At 44.6% G+C, this 23477-nt stretch overlaps 1 protein-coding gene across 5 annotated transcripts in view; it reads right to left on the bottom strand.

Moving 5' to 3' along the window:
* MGAT5 (alpha-1,6-mannosylglycoprotein 6-beta-N-acetylglucosaminyltransferase) overlaps nucleotides 1–23477 on the bottom strand; it is a 257920-nt gene that overhangs the window by 58872 nt on the left and 175571 nt on the right. For all 5 annotated transcript variants that reach the window (XR_007768282.1, XR_007768280.1, XR_007768281.1 and 2 more), the window contains exon 11: nucleotides 14443–14576. Coding sequence is in view for 1 of the 5 variants with exons in the window: in XM_050916018.1 (XP_050771975.1) it covers nucleotides 14443–14576 (134 nt within the window). In the remaining 4 variants the exon portion in view is untranslated. The remainder of the gene's footprint in view (nucleotides 1–14442; nucleotides 14577–23477) is intronic.

Here is a 23477-nt window from a genome sequence, read left to right on the forward strand (position 1 = left end):
AAGGTTCTTCAGGCAAAATTATGTCCCCACTGATACCAGTGCAACCTCATCCCCCCTTCAATAGGTACAAACTGATTGGAATTAGACCAAGAATTATGTTCATAATACACAAGCAGCAACAGAGACCAGCTGTGCTCTTGGCACAGTAGAACTAAACAGGAGTACCAAGCAGTAAAAGGTAACAATATACAAACCTTTACAGATCCAAGAGCTTTATAAGCATGAATATAAGTTCCTATATGGCAACTGAAATACTACAGCTCCATTTAATAGATAAGGAAATAGACACAAAAATTAAGTGATTTGCTCAAGGTCACAAACCAAGTTAATGGCACAGCCAATCCTAAAACCTAGGTCTTCCAACTTCCTGTGTGATGCTATAAACTCAGTGGTTCTCAACCCATGGGCCACCTGTGGCCCAAGCAGCACACAGCTACAACCCATGTGATATCGTCAGGGCCATACAGGTAATATATCTATTGTATGGATGCGGCTCACGTAACAGAGAGCTGTACATGCAGCTCACAATGGTAAATAGATTGAGAACCACTGCTCTAACCATTACAGTTGCTGATCAGAAGCTGGACAAACATATGCACTAGGTGGGATTTATATAGTTTTAGTTAAGTGATCTGTTCTGATACAAAATATAAAGAAAACAGCATAAATAGATTACTTGAGTTCAACTCTACTCATAACAACAAACGACAAGGCCACTAAACAGGTAAAGCAACCACAAACTAAGCCAACCGCACAGAAATGTTGGTCCGATGGATTTCATCATCCAAATATGCTTCCCTCTCCACTCCCAGAAGAGGACAAACCGGTCTGTAAGGGGTATACTTTACATGTGTTGTTCACAGGGCTGACTGCATGCCAGACAACAAATACATGTTAACAAGCAAACAATATGTTTTAATACAACCAAACGTACTGTCATACATCTAGGACCCCTGAGAATGTAGGTCATAATTACAGGATACTGGAGATGCTATCTTGGAAAGTAGTGACTCTGAAAAAGACTTGGGGGTTTAGGTGGATAAAGAGCTTCACATGAGCTCCCAGTGCAATGCTGTGACCAAAAGCCCTAATGTAATCCTTGGATACATAAACAAGGGAATATCAAGTAAGAGTAGGGAGGTTATAGTACCTCTACAGTTGGCAGTAGTGTGACCACGCTAATGGAACACTATGTCCAGTTCTGGTGTCCACAATGCAAGAAGGATGTTGCAAAATTGGAGAGGGTTCAGAGAAGAGCCAAAAGAATGATTAAAGGACTGGAAAATGAAAACACTTTACAGTGAATGTCTCAGAGCTCAATCTGTTTATAATAAAGAGAAGGTTAAAGAGTGATTTCCACCATCTGTAAGTACTTATGTGGGGAACAGAAATTTGATAATGGAGTGCTCTTCTATCTAGCAGACAACTATATAACTAGTTCTAATTGCTGGAAGTTGAAGCTAGACAAATTCAGATTAGAAATAAGGCACACATTTAACAACAGTGCAATTAATAATTGGACCAACTTACCAAGAATTGTCATGGATTCTACGTCACCGGAAATTTTAAAATTAAGATAGGATTTTTTTTTTCTAAAAGCTACGCTCTAGTCCTATGGCCTGTGTTATACAGGAGATCAGACCAGATGATCACAATGGTCACTTCTGGCCTTATAATTAGTAATCCATGTTGCCAGAGTAGGGTAGACAGATTAAAGAACTGAAAAAATATGTATGTATAAAAATCCAAGTAACTGAGCAACAACTTTGTTTACTAGATCTGACTACACTTGACGGTGCATACATCGACAGGCTGTTCTGTTGACTCGCACAACTAATTGGGTCAGGAAGTATAGATGATTATCAGATCCAACTATTCTTGAGAGTCTGAATTACGCTTTTGGTACTGATAAACAGATCATGAACTGTAATCCCAAAAGCCTAAACTAGAACAGACTCAAAATTAATGGATTTCTCTTCTGCTTAGATGTGTTCTGGGGAAAAATCTTCATTATGCAAAAAGGGAAACAACAACAACAAGAAAACTAATGAAATCTTTCTTCAGTCATGAACCAAACAGAAAAATCAACAAAGTCTGTATCATTACAGTCAACAAGAATTACTTTTTTTTTTTTTTAAATAAGTGAGGATTTCAAGAGGATTAGATTTGTATGAACATATTCTGAGGGATCACAAGCACAAATGCACTGCTGACTAATATCCACATGGTTTTAATACGTCAGCTAATGAACAGAGACTCTGCCCTTCCCATGCCCCAAGGATACTATAATAGACAACTAAAGTGGACAGTTGGCAAGTGGGCAACAGGGTGTTTATCAATCTGTGTAAGTATCTTTTCTTCTGAAGTGCTGCCCTCTTAAATGGGCTTAATGCAGCACAGCTATTCTCATGGGAAGCATGATCAGAAATACTATTAAATCATTCAGTATGTTTGGACAGCATAGTTTCCTAGGCCAATTAGGATTAATTCTTAGTTCCTCAAAACTTCTCTCTCCAGGGATCATCAGCGGAAGTTTCATGTGAAAGGGGGAGTCAATCAATCATCCATTCCAAAGGCAAAAGGCTTCATGTTTAAATGAAGCAAGATTTCAGCTCCCTATTTGCTTATTTTATCATCAGTTGTAACTCAGAGGCTTCTCCCTTTCCATGTCAGTTGTGATACGCCTGAGAATTTACTCACAGCAACTGTCTTAGTCCTGTATTCTGAAAGATCTTGGAGCACTGTACCAGTATAAATGGAGCAGTAGTTTAGGGTAACCACATTTCACCTTTACTCTAAAGGAACAGCGTTTTTAGGTGCAGGAAATCAGAATCCATACAATAGCCAGCTTCATTGAGTTAGATGAAATCCTTCCTCCACATCCCTTACTGCCAGACATTCCCTCAGTTTTGAGAAATAGCAGCAAACTGATGCCAAAGTAGCAGTTCTTGTTTACGGACTCCTCCCGCTCCTTCTATATGCAATACTGCCTTACCCTCAGTCACCCAGGGGAACATAACAGTTTATTCTGGAATCCTCCCTTTCTGCAACCCCAGATACCCATGTAACATTTGTTCCTGTTATTTACCAAGAAGCTCACAAATACTACATCAAAAGTTTGAAACCTCATAATAGAACAAGAGTCCCTCAAGTAGTTTTATCTGGACAGGACAGATTGATAAATTGCCTCAGAGGCTCAAAGCAGCAGGCAAAAAACAACTCTTCCTTCTAATAGCATCAAGGACACACCTTGAGTGAGCAGTAAGGGATGACCTGTTACTTTTGGAGAATTACTGAGCTGCTGAGACCAGCATCCAATCAGCTGAGGGATGTTGCAACAAATATTAGTGTGACACTACGCCCCAAATTCTTTATAGAAATATTGTTAAATATGATTATAGCATATCTAAGATGTATTCTATGCAAGATGGGTCATGTGAGATGTTGGAAAGGTTATGATTTACTGATCATCATATTTGCATGCATGTATCATTTTTGTCTCTGAAGTTAGGAATATTGTGTATGCACCAATTACAAATGTGTTTATACCTGGGGAACGCCCGCTGGCCAGAATGCAATCAGTCTAGATTGCTGGCTGGAAAGGGCCATTAGGAAAAACAGGTCTTTGAAGATGCTAATCTCCCACCTTCCTGGAAAGCCTTCCTGTGGATTCTGCAAATAGACTGAGTTATGGCTGCAGGGTCATATGATCAAGTCACCTGATATTGGACTCCATGATAAAATTAGTACTTTTCCACAGGCTGGGGGTGGAAATGCCATATGCAAAACCTATTTAAGGCAGGGGATGACATAATGAGTGTTCTTCTTCACTGAATCCCCGCCCAGGACAACTGCTGTAAACATCTAAGAAACAAAGACAAAGGGGGAGAGAAGGACTGAGCCCAGGCTGGAAGGGTATCTAGCCTGTGAATCAAATATCTGAAGTTTTAAGCTGCAGGCAAGTGCAGCTGGCCTTCAAGAATCTCTGCAGTCTGACTAAAACAACACTTCAGGTGAGAATTTGCTACTTGTAGCTAGTCTCTTTAGTATTTTAAACTTAGATTGCGTGTTTGTTTTATTCACTAAATGATCTGTTCGCTATCCCTTATCACTTAAAATCTAACCTTTTGTAGTTAATAAACTTGCTTTTGTTTTCTCTAAAAACCAGTTTGTGGAATTCATATCTGGGGGACAGGGGTGGCAAAAAGATGTGCATACCTTCCTACACACTGAGGGAGGGGGCAAATTTCAATGAGCTTACACTGTATAGTTCTCTGTGCAGTGCAAGAATATACAATTTTGGGTTTACAATCTAAAGGGGGTGTGCACTTTAGTGCTGGGCAATTCCTTACCCAAGCTTTCTTATGCAGAGCTGTTCTCAATATGTGTGTGAAACTGCAGCTGGGCGTGTCCCTACCTGTGTGTGTGCTGGTAAAGTGCACTCTGAAGACTGAGGGAGGGCTTGGTTTATAGTAAAAATAAGTCGTTTATTTAACAAAGAACAGAGATTTGAGGAGAGGCAAGTAGAATTAAGGGAAACAAATCGTTGCATGTAAAACAGACCCATAACATGCTTTCTAGAGCCTTAACTTAACTAACTAGGCATTATGTCATGTCATATAGAGCAAAAGCCCACCCAAAATCCTTCCTGCATAATACAGCCAGGAATCACCATCAGACCCGGGGATTCCTGTAAACCCCTATGCACCCCTTATGCCCCTCTATGGGTTGGTATTAAGGGGTTCCTGGGTCACAGGCACAAAGAGCTTTTGGTACCAACAAAGAGAGCAGTGCCAGAGCCGTCTGTTTTGACAAAGCCTGCAGTGCCCGATCGGAGGATGAGCCCCAGTAAGTGTTTGCCTTGGGGTATCTGCTCTTGGGCCTGACACTGAGGGTAGCACTGAGCCTGAGGCAGCAAGATGAGTCTCAGATCTCTTTACAGAGGATGCAAAGAGGACGACTTTGAAACTCCCAGGTGTCCTAAAATGGCCTGACAAAAGCTGAAGGAAGCCAAATGCCCTTGCAGACTTAACTGTCTGCCATTCCTCAACAAAGGGGGGGAAGGTCCATCAAATTGTGCACCAGGATGCTACTTGAGCCTCTCCCAGGCACGCAACATGCACACCTGTCTCTGGAAAGATAGCTAGGTAGCTTGAACCCCCCATGGAGTTTGGCACCCGACATGGCCTGGAGCATAATAAAATGCAAGTGGTCCCAACTACTTGAACTATATTATAAATAATTAACTAAACTAACAATGAGATGTTAGCCTAACTAGCTTGTGCACATGAGAAAGAATTTGTTTCACTCTCAGCAGCAGTAGCAGCAAAGGAATTAAGGTGATTAGGGTGTGTGTGTTCCTTTATGTAGACTGAACCAATGACATCATTCTAATAATAGCAGGATATTGTGCCCCCAGTAGTTATACTGCTCCTCAGCTTGCTGCTAGAGGGACTAGGCCCCATAAATGTTAATTTGTGATGGCTGCCATTGTGAGAACACACCAGGGATTGGCCTGGGACCTCCAGGGATAAAAGCATGAGCTGTTACAGCGCCAGCTAAAGAGACAAAACTCTGGAGCTGAAGGCTGTGGCAATTCATATCCTCTGTGGATCGGGCACAAAGGAAGGCTTAACTAACACGCACAAACACACCAGTAGGTTATGTCAGGGCTGCCCAGAGGAGCAGGGGCAGGGGGGCCCCCAAGTGGGGCAGGGGCCCCCAAGAGAATGCTCCGGCCCCAGCCCTACCTCCGCCTTCCTCCATCCCCCGGCACCTCAGCGTGCCATGTCCAGGAGCGGCCCTGGATAGAGCTAAAGTGGCGTGGCTCAGGTGGGGCCTGAGCTCCTCCCTGCTCAGAGCCGCATGGTAAGGTGGCGGGGCTGCGAGCTCCGGGCCGACCGGCGGGAACTTAGGCCACGCTGGAGCCAGGCTGCTGCAGCGCTGTCCAGGGCCGCTCCTGGATGCAGCTCGCTGAGGCTCCAGGAGAGGGGGCAGGCGGGGGTAAGCAGCATGGCAGGGGGCCGGGGGTGGGGGGTTGGCTAAGGGGCAGGGAGTCCTGGGGACAGTCAGGGCACAGAGAGGGGGCAGAGGTTCTGGGGGGTTGGTCAGGGGATGTGGAACAGGGGGTTGGATCATGGGTGTTCTGGGGGTCTGTCAGGACTTGGCTGTGTGTGTGTGTGTGTGTGTGTGTGTGTGTGTGTGTGTGTGTGTGTGTGTGTGTGTGTGTGTGTGTGTGTGTGTGTGTGTAGGGGTTGGGGCAGTCAGGGGACAGAGGGTTGGTGGGTGGTGGTGGTTGGGGAGGGGATCTCGGGGGGGCGTGAGGGGACAAGGAGCAGGATGGGTTGGGGATTCTGATGGGGGCAGGCGGGGGGCAGGAAGTGGATGGGGGTCGGAGAGGGGGCAGGGCCAGGCTGTTTGAGGAAGCACAGCCTTCCCTACCCTAAAGATCATTCAGCAGTTTGGGTTAAGTTAATTTTAGTACCTTGTATCTGTTGGGTCTAAACTTTTGGTGAACTTTGGGGAGCCAAAACACACCCAGACTGACTGTCTCTGCATAATCCTTCCTGAACCCTTTTGAACAAAGCACTGACCTGCAAACTACTCATGACACCCCCTTTCCCTAGTAGCCATTAGCCTTTATCTCTATGCATTTACTTGTTAACTTGCTTTTCCTGTAAAATCTTGATTAATTATGCATGACCATTATCTTTTGTTAATCACTTTGTTTACTTCTGTGTATAAATATTGATGCTCACCCCTAATAAAGGGGCCACACTTAATCTAAAGCTTTTTAGAGCTAAGGATAGTGTGAGCCCGTTGATCAACGCATTGGTGTCTGGTCTCTGACAGAATTGTGTGCCCCATACCAACTCCGCACGAACTCGGGTGCTGGAGAGGTGAGTGAGGACTTGCTTTATTACCTAACAATTTGGGGGCTCGTCCGGGATTCCTTCTGGTGCGGTACCTCTGTCCAGTGGTCAGACCACTCATATATGAATTGGCAAGGCGCCACAGGAGATTTCTCCCAGCCAATTCAATATTGAGGGGTCGTGTATTGGACAGGAGGGTAAACGCCAGTTGGAGGGCTCCTGTCAGACACCATGGGTCAAGGGACTAGCGTGCCTCTTGAGAGTCCGTTGGGGATTGTAAATAAGTTATGGAACGAAGGGAAACTCCCAGTACAGACAGGAATGTCTAGGAAAAAGTTGTACACACTATGTGTAAGGAATTGGACTGGGTATACCGCGGTATTGGCCGACCCGGAGATGAGGTGGCCTTCGTATGGCTCTTTCGAACAGGCTGCCTTAAGAGGAGTAAAGAGCCAGATCGAAAAAGACCATCCGGGACAGTTATGTTACTGGCTTTGTTGGAACACAGCAGCAGAGCTGTGGAAATCTTTAAAAATTATGGCAGTCAGGTACTCTCCCGAGAGTGAACCCCCTCCAGGTTATTTCGATGAAGGGTGTAGACCACGGCGTGTTTTGACTCGTCAGCTGGTCCCCTCTGCACCTGCCCCTATTCCTCCGCAGGGGGACTCTCTCCATGTAGCAGAGGGGAATCTGCAGAATCCCAAATTGGAATTTCTGCAGAAGGATGAGGAGGAAATGGAGGGGCAAACCTCGGGAGGAGTAGTTACTAGGCTAATGTCCAAACAGATACAGCAGGGTGCATGCCCCCCCCGAGGATAGCCCAGAGGATGTCCCCGCCAAATCTCTTGCGAGTAATAAAAGTATAGTTAGAGAGATGCCTTTACAGGTGCACCACCAGCTCAGCCCATTCCCCAGGCCTGGATCAACTACGGGAAACAGCAGCAGCCGCAGCAAACTCAGCCTCCTCAATGACGGTACCCCGGGGGCGAAGACAAACAATGTGATGGTCTTATTTCCTTAATGTCTTTAGCCGGCTCCTTTCTCACTTTCTCCCCTCCCAGCAAAGAGCCTCGTTTAACCCTTTCAGTCCAGGGACTGCCTGTCTCTTTCCTCATTGATACTGGGGCTACTTTCTCTCTTTTAAATCATGCCCCCTCTCCCTGGCTATCCTCTGAGGTTAAAACTGCGACTGGGGTGGAGGGCAACCCACAGTCTCTGGGACTCACTTTGCCTTTGAATGTTATTTATGCTGATAAATGTTTTCCTCACCGTTTTCTTTTTTCCCCAGCTTGTCCGATCCCTTTGATGGGCCGGGATTTACTCTGTAAGCTTGAGGCTACTTTAACCTGCACTCCTGAAGGGGTAGGATTATTGATGACAGTGTTAGGAGATTCGGCCCCTACTCAGGGTAATTGGAAAACACCCCCCTCTCTCTCCCCTGACCTCACTGACTTGCCTTCAACCCTCTGGGGAATTTCTGACACTGATGTTGGCCTGCTCCTTTCGGCAGAGCCCGTAAGGATTCAGGTGAAGCCTTCCTTAACCCCCCCGTCAGTCCCTCAATACCCCCTGTCGCTGGAAGCCCGGGAGGGCATCCGCCCCATTATCGAGGGATTCATTGCACAAAAGCTAGTCCGCCCTCAGCGCACTCCCTGTAACACCCCTATACTGCCTGTCAAAAAGCCTCCTAAAAAGGACGGAGACCCTGTTCGTTGGCGCTTTGTACAGGATCTACAAGTTGTTAATCAGTATGTGGTCCCTCTTCATGCAGTAGTTCCTGACCCAGCTACTATCATCAGCCAAATCCCCTGGGATGCTGAGTGGTTCACTGTTATTGACTTAAAATCAGCTTTTTTCAGCATTCCTGTGCACCCAGACTCTCAGTATCTCTTTGGTTTCACCTGGGAGGGACAAAGTTATGTCTGGCAACGACTTCCTCAAGGCTACAGAAACAGCCCCACGATTTTCAGCCAGTGCCTCCGCCACGACTTGAAAGGTTTCACCAGTCCGCAGGAATCCACATTGGTCCTATACGTAGATGACATCCTATTAGGTAATCGCGAAAAAGCTGCCCTCCGCATCGATGGTAAGGCACTTTTATTATACCTACACACCAGAGGCCACAAGGTAGACCCTAAAAAAATTCAGTGGGTCTCACAAAAGGTCCAATATCTGGGCTTCCTGTTAACCCCAGAGGAAAGACAAATAAACCCAGCCCGCATAAAGACTATTCAAAACTGCCCTCTACCAAACACCAAAAAACAACTTCAAGGTTTCTTAAAATTAATTGGCTTCTGTCGCCCCTGGTTGCCGTCCTGCGGGGAGTTAAGCAAACCGCTCCACCGACTCACTGCTAACCTTGCTCCTGACCCTTTGCAGTGGTCCCCGGACACTATTCAAGCCTTTCAGTTACTCAAGGACAGTGTGGCCTCCTCCATGTCTCTCCGCCCCCCCCATTACAGCAAACCCTTTCACCTTTTTGTCCACGAGAGGGGCGGAATTGCTAGTGGTGTCCTTACCCAGCTGAGCGGGCCCCACCATTTCCCGCTTGCTTTTTACTCTCAGCAAATCGACCCTGTCACTCAGGGAACCCCATCCTGCACCCGAACTCTGGCAGCAGCTGCCCTGCTGATCACAAAGGCAAAGAGCCTAACCCTGGGTCATTTTACCACGGTTTGGACCTCTCATGCCTTGTCAGCCCTTCTGCGTAGGGGCACAACCCAAGTCTTTTCGGCCCATCGTCAGCAACAGCTAGAGGCCGAACTCTTAGAAGACACTAACCTAATTTTTGAAAGGTGTGGACCCCTTAATCCAGCTACCTTGCTTCCTGACCTGCCAGTCCTCCAGGATCAGCACAACTGTGTGGAAGTAGTTTACAGCATCTTACAGATAAAAGACAACCTGTTTGACGTGCCACTGAACAACCCCGATTGCATCCTCTTCTCGGACGGAAGCTCCTTCTATGTTAATGGCAAGCGTTTCACTGGTTATGCTGTCACCTCTAAATGGGACATTCAAAAGGCCGCCTCACTGCCAGGCAACTGGGGAGCCCAAGCCGCTGAACTCTATGCCCTGGCCCGAGCTTGCCAGTTGGCCACTGGTAAAACCGTTACCATTTTTACTAATAGCAAATATGCTTTTGGAGTTGTGCATTGTCATATCCACCTCTGGAAGTTTCGAGGTTTCCAGACAGCTGCCGGTAAACCCATTCAGCACCTCCCCCTCATCCACAAGCTTTTGGACGCCCTCCAAAAACCCTCTGTCCTGGCTGTAGTTCACTGCCGGGCCCATACTAAAGATAGTAGCCCCGTTACCCGTGGGAATGCCCTGGCTGACGCCTCCGCCAAGAAGGCTGCCACCTTACCTTTAGCCATGCCCACATTGGCTATTGCAGCCTCCTCCTTTACTCCACCGCACCCCATACCAGTACCCGCTGCTGAACTACAATCGTGGGAGAGCCTCGGGGCCACTCTGGTCAAAGGGACCTGGCTTATGCCAGATGGCCGAGCCTGCCTCCCTCGCTCCACATACCCCGTGGCAGTTCGCTGGCACCATGATAAAGGGGGTCACTACGGCACGCACGCCCTCGTAAACACCATCGCTCGCTTTTGGTATGCTCCAGGCATTCAACCCTATTGCCTATCAATAGTGAAAGCATGCAGCACATGTCAGCATAATGGACCTGCTCCACCTCTTAACAAAATTAAGGGTGGAAAACCTCCGCCTGCTGCTCCATTTCAACATCTTCAAATTAACTTTGCAGATATGCCAAAGGCTTTTGGAAAAAAGCACCTCCTTGTTTTGGTTTGCCCTCTGACTTCCTGGGTCAAAGCTTTTCCTACTGCTAATTGTACTGCTGCCACAGTGGCAAAAATTCTCCTTAGAAACATTGTACCCCGTTTTGGCATCCCTCTTGTGCTCGACTCAAACCGCGGACCTCACTTTATTGGTCATGTCCTTGGCCGTTTAAAACAAGGACTGGGCATTTCACACTCCTTTCATACACCCTACCACCCCCAGTCTAGCGAAAAAGTTAAGCGTATAAATAGGGAACTTAAGTTTACAGTGGCTAAATACTGTCAGGAAACAGGATTAAAGTGGCCTCAGGTACTTCCCTTGGTCCTGTTTCACCTTCGTACTCGCCCAACCCGCGCATTGGGATTATCCCCCTTTGAACTGCTCTATAAACACCCCCCCTTTATCGCCTCGCAGTTTTCCCAGACCGTGCCGCTGGAGGAACAGATCCACCCGTTCCAACCAGGGGACTTCGTCTGGGCCAAAAAGTTCGTTCGTGACGACACCCTCCAGCCAAGGTTTACTGGACCCCACCAGGTTCTTTTAACAACCCAAACTGCAGTGTTCCTGAAAGGACGCAAATCTTGAATCCACCACTCCCACGTCAAGCCAGCCGTAGTGGACCACAGTGACGGACCAGCAGCTCTTGTCACCACTGAGGACACTGCCTTCGACCAGTGGACCAGCTTACCTCTCTCAAACATTAAACTTAAATTAACTCGAAAAAAATAAAAGGACCCTTTATTCTGACAACTGTATGTTTTTTTTATGCTTTTTTAGTTTATTTTCTGCTTATAAAAAATGCTATGTTTTTGTAAATGACACCTACTCTAACACTTTTCAACATACCAAACACCTAAGGGAAATGGCTAAAAACTACTCCTCTGGCCAGCCACCTTATAATTGGTGGGGAGCCTTATAAAATTGGCTGCCCGGATTTGGGTGGGTTAAAAAAAAAACTCTTGGTGGGTGTTGTTGGGGCCATAGTAGTCCTTATAATACTGTGTTGCTGTATTCAGTGTGTCCCCTCCCTCATAAACTCATGTAAGTCAGTTTATTCTTTTCCCACTTCAGCTAAAAGCCTTACTCTCTTCAAATTGGCCCAGGCTAAAATTGCCACGCGGCCCTTAAGATCTTAAAATAGGGTGTAGCTTTTTGATTAATAGTTATCTCAAAGCTACAAATGGAGGAATGTTGGGTCTAAACTTTTGGTGAACTTTGGGGAGCCAAAACACACCCAGACTGACTGTCTCTGCATAATCCTTCCTGAACCCTTTTGAACAAAGCACTGACCTGCAAACTACTCATAACACCCCCTTTCCCTAGTAGCCATTAGCCTTTATCTCTATGCATTTACTTGTTAACTTGCTTTTCCTGTAAAATCTTGATTAATTATGCATGACCATTATCTTTTGTTAATCACTTTGTTTACTTCTGTGTATAAATATTGATGCTCACCCCTAATAAAGGGGCCACACTTAATCTAAAGCTTTTTAGAGCTAAGGATAGTGTGAGCCCGTTGATCAACGCATTGGTGTCTGGTCTCTGACAGAATTGTGTGCCCCATACCAACTCCGCACGAACTCGGGTGCTGGAGAGGTGAGTAAGAACTTGCTTTATTACCTAACATATCCATTCACATGCATGGGCTATTTTGAGCATTTCAGTTTTCACAACATAGGCTCATCCCAGATTCTGGAACAAGCTCAAATGCTCAGTTCGTGGAGTATGTACATAAGCTATACTAAAGACAAACCCACAGTAACTGTCTCCAGTTTGTGAGGGACCCCATGGAGCCAGACTCTAGGAAACAGATACATTCATGGAGGTTAAGTCCATTAACGGCTATTAGCGAGGATGGGAAAGAAATGGTGTCTTTAGCCTCTTTGTCAGAGGGTGGAGGTGGACAGCAGGAGAGAGATCACTTGATCATTACCTGTTAGGTTCACTCCCTCTGGGGCACTTGGCATTGGCCACTGTCGGTAGACAGGATACTGGGCTGAATGGACCTTTGGTCTGACCCAGTATGGCCATTCTTATGTTCTAAGCTAAATGAACCCAAAGTTATGGAGACAGATGAGAGTCAAGGAAGCCAGCAGAGTATCAGAAACCTGGAAAAATCTCTGACTGGATGGGCTCAGGCGTTTGGTCACAAGCTGAAGTGGTTCAAAAGTTTTGGAATTTTATTAAGCAGAATTTTTTTTATTGTTTCTTTAAAGAAACACAGCAAGCAGCAAATATTTGGCCACACACTTCTGAAACCCCAAACCATGTTCAAGTTTTGGCAGACTAATTTCAGCTTTTCAATTAAAAAAAAAAACAACAAATTTTGAAGGAAAGCAGACATTGTCCGTGATTTTTTTCTGCTTTTTAAAAAGCCCTGGCTTTCGATCCAAAAAAAGTTTTGATGGAAAATATTTGTCCAACCCTTTTAATGAGTTTTAGTGCCTGAGAAGGTGTAAAGGTGACTTGAAAAGAGGTTCTCTCAAAACTGGGTTTGTGCCGAGATGCAGACGGTTTTTAAATGTTTTTTCTTCCCAGGGCTGCCTGGGGGAGGGGGAAGGGCAAGTGAGGCAATTTGCCTCAGGCCTCACAAGAGCCCACACAAGAATATAGTGTTCTACAGTATTGCAGCTTTTTTTTTTATGGAAGGGTCCCCTGAATCCTCTGGGAGGCCCTGGGTTATGTACTTCCTTTGCTCATAGGAGGTTCATCCTGAGTCTCTTGAGTCCAACAGCAGTTTTAATCTCAGACAAGATTCCACTTAAATAATGGCTGAGAGCTTGGCCAACATAGTGGGAATTGAACTGGGAACACCAAAACCTAAAAGCATGAGCTACTACATCATGAGCTAAAGAGCCCGGGCTCTGGAGCTAGCAGTCGTAGCAGACTCATATCCTCTGCAGATCGCCACACTCTGGGACCTGTCAGATTCTCAGCAGTGGATTACAAATGCACAGAGACAACTGCTTCCTTTTAGGAAGCAGAACTAGTTGTCAATGACAAGCTAAATATTAATACTCCCTTATCCAGATATGATAGCTGTACAACATCAAGGTCAATTAAGCACAAAGCTGATTCTTTGCAAGGGAGCACAAGAAGCGATATTTCCAGAGCTTTAAAGTGAGAGCGTGAATAGGTTCCACATAACCTTATGATCAGAACATTGAACAGCCTGCTGTCAAATACAAGAAAAACTTTCTGCAGCATGCAGGAGAATAAATCACTGAAAGAGAGTTTACAAAAGGCTCTGTACCACTTCAAATCCCTGCAATGTATCTTTAATACTTACTGTACCTCCCTCAAATCACTCTGATAAAACTGTAAAGACTAATTTTGTTCCCAGTAAATAAAACAAAACAAGCTTCCTATTCACTGGGTTATGTAAAAAAAGTCCTTTATCCAAGCAAGCGAAATGCTATACAAAACTCAAAATTCCATTGTGCCTCACTATGGTTCATCGGCACGCATAAGCATATACATTACTGAAAACTAGCATTTTTACAACCAAAGTAAAGTGGACAGATATTGTGCAGACATTTTCAGACCCACTTCCCCCCTCTGCCCTTTTAGCTAGGCAGATGCCCCTTTTATTACAGAGCTCCACAAATGCACAGTAGATAAACCCTTTGAAGTTATTGCTTATTTCCAGACAAAGGACTTATTAGAAATTCACGAGGCAACTTATTGTGAGTCTTGAGATTTATGTCTTTTTCCCTTGATCAAAATGAATTTGACAAAGATGTAATAAATAAATAAATAAAATGCAACTCACCTTCCAGAAGTTATCTACTTTGCCATAAACAAGTGACTGATTCTGCCTTTTGATGTCATTAATGTGTTTAACGTCACTGGAATTCAGATGCTGCTCCACCACAAACCCAAGGAAGCTGTTATCTGGAGTGTGAGCTGCAAGAAAGAAAGGAGAGACATGTTTATTACATGAAGTAATAAAGCATTGGGATTTTAATATGTGGTCATCATCAGAAGAGTGACTTCCATGGAAATGTCTCCTCGCTTGACAAATCTGCTCCCTGCATGTATATTCAGAGATATATTTGCTTACTCTATTGACAATATTAATTCTTACTACTTTAAGTCCAACAGATCCAAAACAGCAATAGGAGTAAGTCATTCTTTTCTTACTCATTCATCACTAGTAATAAAAATTCTGAAGCTGGAACTTGATTAACAGTACTGTTTATAATGTTTAGCTTTATGCTACAGATGAAAGATGATGGTGTCTGAGCCAGAAGTACCCCAGTTTGACTTTCAGACCTCATTACAACTTGCAGAAGTGGCAATTAGAAAAACACTATCTTTACACTTGTAAAGTGAGCTGTAAGACACTGAGGAACAATTAACATGAAAGTCTATGCTGTCTTAATTATTACTACATACAGTCACCAGTTAGAGTTTAACTGTACTTAAGTGTTGTTCAAATTTTACTTCCCAAAGTGGAAGAGGAGCCAACACAAAACACGGCACAAATCACTTTAATATCGTGTCTCCATTTTAATTATTTTCATGTAAAATCACAAAAGAATACACAGAGGAGAGATGTAAGAGGTTAATATGAATTTTACTGTCTAGATCACATAATCCTTATAAATACTGGGTGTAAATCTGGCCCCATTGAAGTCAATGGGGTTTGTTCATTAATTTCAATGGAGTTAGGATTTCACCCATTATTCTTCTAAATTAAAATTATTTATTGGTGCATTACATTCTAAAAAGGACACATTTCATAAAAATTTTCTGTGACCTTGCCTTCTGTATAAGTCTTTTCTTACCAGCAACATCCAATGACTCTAGCCACCATTCTTTGGATGTATATAGAGATGTTACAGGTCCCCCATGAGTGTAAGAATTCCCGCCTCTCCTATTAATAAAGTGTTCAACTAGAGAGGGACTACCATATTAAGAAGAAGTGGTCACTCACCCTGTGCAGTAACTGTGGTTCTTCTAAACATGTCCCCCCGTCAGTGCTTCACTTCAGGTTCATGTGCACTCCACATACTTCTGATCGGAAATTTTCATTAGTAGCATCCATTCAGCCCACGGAGGTGCCCTAGTCCTCCTTTTGTCCCACAGCAAAGCTATATAAAGCTGCATGGGTGAACCACCCTCAATTCCCTCTACATTGCCAAGTCTCTTAAGAAACGCCAAAGCAGAGGGGTAGGACGACAGGTAGTGGCACACTCACAGGGTCACGCATCTCAAAGAACCACAGTTACTGCACAGGATGAGTATGGGTGCTTCACGTCAGGTGACTTCCAAGCAGAACCCCCAAAAGAAGAAGGGATCTTCAGAATCTAGTTCATAATTGAGAAAAGAACTGCGCTGCTAACTGTCACATGTCATCTAGAGGCATTGATTAAAGCAGTGTCTGGAGAAGCTACGTACAGAAGATCATGCAGATCTCAGATACAGGGACATTTTTAAGGAGGGCCACGGATGTAGTCTGAGACCTCTTAGCACGTGCTGACACACCAGGAGGAGGTGGAATGCTGGCAACAACATAATATGCAATAATATATCTAGAGATTCATTTGACAGTCTCTGGGTAGAAATAGCAGATCCTTTAGATCTGTCTGCAAACAAAATGAAAAGTCTTGGAGATTTCCTGAATGATTTAGTCCTATCCAGGTAGAAAGCCAGCACCCACCAGATATCTAGAATGTGGACAGCAGTCTTCAAAATGGAATTATGTGCTTTTGGAAAGAAAATTGGCAGATAAGTAGTCTGATTCAGTAGTCTGAAACCCAGATAATATTTTAGGAAGGAATCTGTGATGTGACTAACGAAATCTTGTTAAATATTGTGAAAGGAGGGTCTGCCATTAATGTCCCAATTTTACCCACTCTTCAGGCTGATGTAATAGTTACTACAAAGGCTAACTACATAGAGGAGTTTAATAAGGAGCAGAATGCCACTTGTTCAAATGGGCATTTCATGAGATTTCTAAGAACAAAATTGAAGTCCCAAACCAGAGCAGGGGCTTTCATCTGTGGAAAAACATTTCCCAATCCCTTCATGAACATTAAAGTTGGAGGACGAGCAAACACTGAGAGTCCCTCTTGAGACAATCCTGTTTTTCCTTTAAATGCAAGAGGTCCTCCAGAACTAGCAGAAGAGGGGCGGAGCGAGGAACAACTTTCTGGAAGTTGCATCAATGACTGACTACATCTATTCCCTTTATTGAAGGCAAGTATTTCTGATATTACTAAATGGTAGAGTCCATCTTCTGGCTCTTCCCCAACAAGCCATCAAGGAGCCACATCTTGAGGTGGAGACTTCTCAGATCAGGCAGCAGCCGGATGTGTCCAGCAACAGGAGATGAGGAATTACTGGAAGATTAATCGCTGGGCACACAGATAGGTGAAGCAAGTCAGGAAACCATGTCTACCTCGACCATGTCAAGTCTATTAGAATAACTCTGGCTTCGTTCTATCTGATCTTGTTCACCACGCTGAGAATAAGAGGCGTGGGGGAAACATGTAAAATAGCTTCTATTTCCAAGGGAGGAGGAAGGCATCCCCCCAATTAATTGAGGCCTAAGCTCTTCCCCTTGAACAGGTAGTACTTTTTGTTTGAAGATGTGGTATAGAGGTCCACTGAGAATTCCTATGTTCAAAGTATGTCAGTAAAAATCAGAGTCCAACTCCCATTTGTAGTCTTGGTGAAAAGACCTCCTGAGATCATTGGCTATGATGAAATTCTTGTGTGATGCCTTATGCATCAGTTCCATACCTTTATTGCCTTTGATGCAGAGGGAATGGGATCTCGTCCCCTCCGGAATGCAGGCCACGTCGCTGGTCATGACTCTGATAGACTTGTCTTTGATGAGAGACAGAAAGCGATGGTAAGCATTTCTAAATCATCTAAATTCCAACAGGTTGATGTGGAGAGTGGTTTCTTGGGTAACTATCCACCCTGTACTGTATGAGCACTGAGGTGTGCCCCCATCCTGTTACCTGAAATTGGGACAGCTAGTAAGCTTAGGGAGGACTAATGACCCACCAGAGTTTGGCAGAAAGCATGTTTATTATATTGATAGCTAAGTTCAAAAGAAGGGTGTGTGTGTGCGCGTCACACTCACACTCTCACGCTCCCAGGACAGGCACGGCACTGGAAATGTCAGGATTCTTCAAGGTAAGCGTCCCACAGCACAGCGATGGATGATGCGATTAAGGTAAGTCTTCTCGAGGCACGATGGAATGCACTGCGGCAAACCACTGGCCAGGCAGTCCGGGTGAAAGGCCTTCACTGGAGGTACAAGCTTGTGAGTGCACTGCTGAGCACATGGCTCCTTCCCCTTTTAAGGAACTGCTTCTTATGGCCTGTGATTAGAGATAACTTGGCCATGTCTGGTTGGTTACACTTCACCTTGGGCAATGTCCATGCAGTGTCCATGCACTGGGTGTGTGAGCGCTGCCTAATTAGAGTCCCAGACACTTTGTCTACCTGGGAGCTCTTTTGATCTTCCAGCTGTTTTAGCAGCCCATTCTTCACTCCACAAGCATTCCAGGAGGGAGGGGGAGGGGGGAAGCCACTTCACAGATATTCAAAGAGAGAGGAGACAAAGTGCCCTGGGGGAAGGTATAACAGATCTTTTGAACATACAGGTTATATAGAGCATACAGATCACTGCTGCTCCTACAACACATCCCAACACAGATGCTTCTGTCATTACGTGACCATTGGCACCAGCTGAAAGAAGAAACTCCAGCACCTACATTTTTATGATCTTGCCACCAGTCTAAGGAGCGTTTCACCTGTTGGGGAACTGATATTTGTTTGTCTAAGTTGTGTCTGCTCGATGAACAAGCTATTCTGAGCCATCTCTAGAGACAGTGAAGGCATAATCTTGCATGATTTGTCACAAAAGTGCAAGCTACCGTGTGACCGAGAAGCTGAAGACAGTGTGTTACTGAGATATGAGGGCTCATCTGAATAGACCTGACAAAGTCTGACAGTGCTAAGAAACTGTCCCTGGGAAGAAATGCCCTGGCTGCCAGGGAATCCAGGGATGCCCCTATAAACTGTAATTGTATATGGTAGTCAGCATGGATTTTTCCACATTCATTTCAAAGCCAAAGTCCATGAATAAGGCAAACGTCCTCCATGTGGCAGAGAGCACCTCCTTATAAGACCGACCCTTGAACAGCCAATCGTTGAGACCCAAAAACACTACAATTGGCTGTCGATTCAGGTACGTGGCCACTACTGCTAGAAACTTTGAGAACACGCTTGAAGCTGAGGAGATGCCAAATGGGAGCACTCAATATTGAAAGTGTCCTGGTCTATAATGAAATGCAGGTACCTTCTGTGGGATAGATGAATCGCTATGTGGACGTACGCATCTTGAAGGTGAAGAGCCAAAAACCAACCCCCTGAATCTAGTGAAGGAATTACACCTGCCAGACACCATCCTGAACTTTTGGGACCACACAAATCTGTTTAGGAGTCTTGCATCCTAGATTGGTCCCTATCCTCCATTTTTCTTTGGCACAAAGAAGTACCCTGAGTACAAACCTCTTCTTTTGTGCTTAGTGGGAACAGGTTCTATGCTCCTATATGAAGGAGGGAGTTTATTTGCTGTCTTAGAAAGAGCTTGGATGGGAAAGAGGGATGAGGAGGAGGAAGGGAGGTAAAGTTGATGGTGTAGTCTGTTATTACTTCCAGAACCATTACTCCAAGCTTGTCAGAAATGGAAGAGATGGTCTCTGCATTGGGGGTGTGCAAATGATTGCAGCTGACAGTCTAGGGAAGGGGGAGGGTTCAAATCCTCAATCATCCCATCAAGAAGCAGCAGCCGCTACCGCGGCCTGCTCCAAACTAGGGTCTGATGGATTAGAGAAACTTTCTCTGGAACCTTCATCTCTTCCTTAGAGGTTCCAGAGGTCTCTCTAAAAAAAAGAAGAATTGCACGAGGCAGGATGTTTGGACCATTTGGGATCTACTAAATTTTCTTTTCTTTGAATGAGTGTAGATGGCCAATGAATGCAACGCGGCTCTACAGTGTTTTAGAGTGTGTAGTGACTTGTTGGTACTCTCCGCAAACAAATTCAGTCCATCAAATGGGAGGTCCTCTATCATAGTCTGGACTTCTGGGGAACCAGAAAACTGGAGCCAGGATGCCCTGCACATCATCATGGCTGTGGAGATTAAATGAGCCATGGTGCATCCTGAGAGTTTTAGACCAGGACAGCTTGAAGGATTGTTGTGGTCAATAACTGTCCCTCAGCAATAACTGCCTGGAATTGTTCCCTTTTGTCTGAAGGAAGGTGCTGAACAAAACCAAACCCTGTATAATGTGTGAAGCTGTATTTGGGCATTAGTTCCTCACATACGATAGCTAAACTCACATGCAGGGTACTACAGAAATCAAATATGATTATGGGGCTTCAATATTTCATTCTTGAAAATCAGGAAACTGACTGACACCATAGAAAAGATAAGTTTATATACACACAATATCTTTTTATGTCACTGGTGGATCTCTCACAATTTCAGTAAAATGGGCAGAATGTACAGATTCACAAGTAAAATACAAGAATTTCAGAGGATAAATCACGCAGAAAAATAGTTTTATATATAATATTTACATATTAAATTGCTTTTTGAGTAAGAAAAACATAGATAGTTATAGATACAGTAGTTTGTGGATGACATTAAAGTTGCCAAAGTAGACTTATGCATTTATTGTCAGGATCTGTGATTTCCGGTCTCAACACATGAATACAAGAAATACTGATGCACCCAGAGGCACAAGGCTACAGGGAAGACTTCTAGGAAAACAATTTAATGCACATTATACAGACAATGGAAATCCTCTCAGTTATTATATTCTCTATTTAGGACTATTGTGCCTTGAATAAACTACATGAAATCCAATTATAATTACCCTTTTCACAAAAAATATTTCAGCTACAGTCAGACAGAGAACTTCCAGACCACAGAAATTGACAGTGGTATTTAACAATGAAGAGTGCAGAGAGAATGCTACTGATTAAGGGCACCTTTTCCATTTTCTTTTGTTTTAGGAAACGGATGCAAAGGAATGGGAAGGAAATACAAAGTTAAAAGAAAACACTAACATTGTTAGTTTGCCCCATTACTGCTCTTACACGAAAACATGTAGAAAGGGAAACAGAACCTCATGCTTCCGGATAACTCAGAGGACTGGCAATAAAATGTACAACATTTTTCCAGTAAGTTACTATAAAAATATGGCCCATTTTAGTCATCATATTTGCTTTATGTGAAAAGTTGAGTTCCAGTCCAGATTGAAATAGCTTTATCTAAAATTGGCTACGTTAAGAATTTCTACCAACTTTTGCCTGCCTGATTCCTGTTTGCTTGATTTTTATCCAGTGGTAATTTTTTGCCCTCATAAACAAAGCCCTAGAAATAAAGCTGAGTTACAATCACATTGTAAAATCTTTACTGATAAGTATTTTAAGGTCACAACCCAATAAAAGATTGTACTACCTCTGGGTGAGTGAGAGGCCAAGAAAGCTGGCTCTTTTCCATCAGATTTAGCAAGATGTCAAATCCTTGAAGGTCTCTAGCACTGCAATTGCACATGCTTCAGAATGAGTTTGGTTGACTTATATCTTTACCATCTCTGTTGTGATAAAATGCCAAGTACTGAGGAATCAGAATAACCACCATATATAGAATTTTAAAAATTGGATGAATATTATCTGGTAAACACCAATAGTTTATACATACATATACTGTTTTGAATATAATTTATGAAGTTGTTCTGCGCAGGAGTAGTAGTAAATCCTAGTATATATGCAACACTTTAAGAACTATTAAACCTCTCAAAATCTGTGAAAATGGATAACTATTACCCACATTTAAGAAGGGAGGAAACTAAAGGGGAAAAAAAGGTTATGCCACAAAGAGAATCAGATCCATAGCTGAGATTAGCTATCAGGACTCGTGTATCCAAGCCTGCTGCTCAGACCACTGGATGTACACTCATTAATTGGTAAAAACAATATTTACTGTTTTGCTGCATTAAAAATATTTTTCCTTTAAATAAAGAGAATTCCCTGTGCATTAAAGAGAGAAACTAAGAACAACCTACAGATGATGGGCACAGGATTGCCCTTGCAACTATTATCCCAATGCACCACCATTCTGAGCTGTTATCTTGTGCAGGGCCTCATGCAGAAAGTTATGTACCAACAGTATTAAATAATGCCTCACAAATGAGCCCTGGTTTTAAATTTCTATTTGTGACATGAACCAAGAATATGAGATTAGGTCACCAGAAGCAAAAGCCACCTTTGCTCAACCATCCACCATCTCTCAAACCCTGCCTAGAATTGTCCTGTTCAGTAACATCTCCTAGTCACAAATCATTACCATATTTTTTGTTACTTGCCACTAAACAATTGTGAATGCAGCTCCTTTATTTGTTGAACAATTTTCACTGTACTTCTCTAGGACTGTATGCATAGTGCATGACGAACTAAATGTGTCTCAGATTTTTACAGAGCAGTTAAATTCAACAGCATGGTAGACAGCAAGTAGCCATGACTTGGCAAGTAGCCTCAAATATAGTGAACAATGAAAAAGCAAATAAGGAGTTCTTTTACAGAATCTGCAACAATGAGGAACTCCCATTAATTCAGGGACAAGCTTCACAGTGTTCTAAATAAATTGGGTTTGGTTTACTTTCCACTGTCAGCACTTGCACAGTAGATAAGCCTTGCTCTCGTGAAGTTTGGCAGCATATTGGCAACACTCTCAAAATGTTCCTGAGCTATTTCTCAGATACACTGTCCCAGATCTCTCTCGACATTCGGCAAACATGTAATTCTTCCTTTCATTCCTCATTATTTATTGGTTACTGTATGGAAAATAAAATCCCACCCTTTTGTCTCTATTTCCTTAATCCAGCTGCTTCATTTCAGCCAGCCCTCAGCAAATCTCAGTGCCACAGGCTGGAAGCCCTGAGCCTGGCCCCCTCCCCCGTGGGGCTGTAGTCATGAGCACCGGGTTGCCAGAAGTCCTGTCTGCTCCGTGCAGCTCCCGGCATGTCCCCTAGAAGCAAGGTCTATCAGGGAAACGCTGTGCATTGCCCGTGCCCCGAGCACCAGCTTCGCAGCTCCCATTGGCCAGGAACTACAGCCAGTGGGAACTGTGGGGGCGGCACCTGTGGGTGTGGGCAGCACACACCGCGCAGAGCCCCCTGCCCCCTCTGCATAGGGGCCAGACATGGCGGCTGCTTCTAGGAGCCACGCGGAGCCTGCATCTAGCCCCGCTGCGCCACGGACTGAGAGCCGCCCGAGGTAAGCACTGCCCGGCTAGAGCCCACACCCTGAACCCCCTGCTCCAGGTCGGAATCCCCTCCCACACCTTAACTCCCTCCTAGGCCCCACACTCCAACCCCCTGCTGCAGCCCTGAGCCCCCTCCTGCATCCAAACTCCCTTTTGGAGCCTGCATCTCAAACCTCCCACACCCCAACCCCCTGCCCCAGCCCACTCACGCACTCCAAATCCTTTGGCCCCAGCCCGGAACCCCTTCCTGCACCCCAAACCCTTCACCCCCAGCCCTACACCAGATCCCGCACCCCCAGTCGGAGCCCTCACCACCTCCTACACCACAGCCCTCTGCGCCAACCTGGAGCCCCCTCCCATACCCTGAACCCCTCATTTTTAGCCTCACCTCGGAACTTAGGGGGAAGCCCTGAGAGCCCACACACCCCCGGCAGGACTGTGTGTGGCCCGCAACTGATTTTTTCTGTTGGTTAGTAGCCTCTGATAGAAAAAAGGTTCCCTGCCCTT

Source organism: Gopherus flavomarginatus, chromosome 10 (genome assembly GCF_025201925.1).
Source record: "Gopherus flavomarginatus isolate rGopFla2 chromosome 10, rGopFla2.mat.asm, whole genome shotgun sequence".
Taxonomy (NCBI): domain Eukaryota; kingdom Metazoa; phylum Chordata; order Testudines; family Testudinidae; genus Gopherus; species Gopherus flavomarginatus.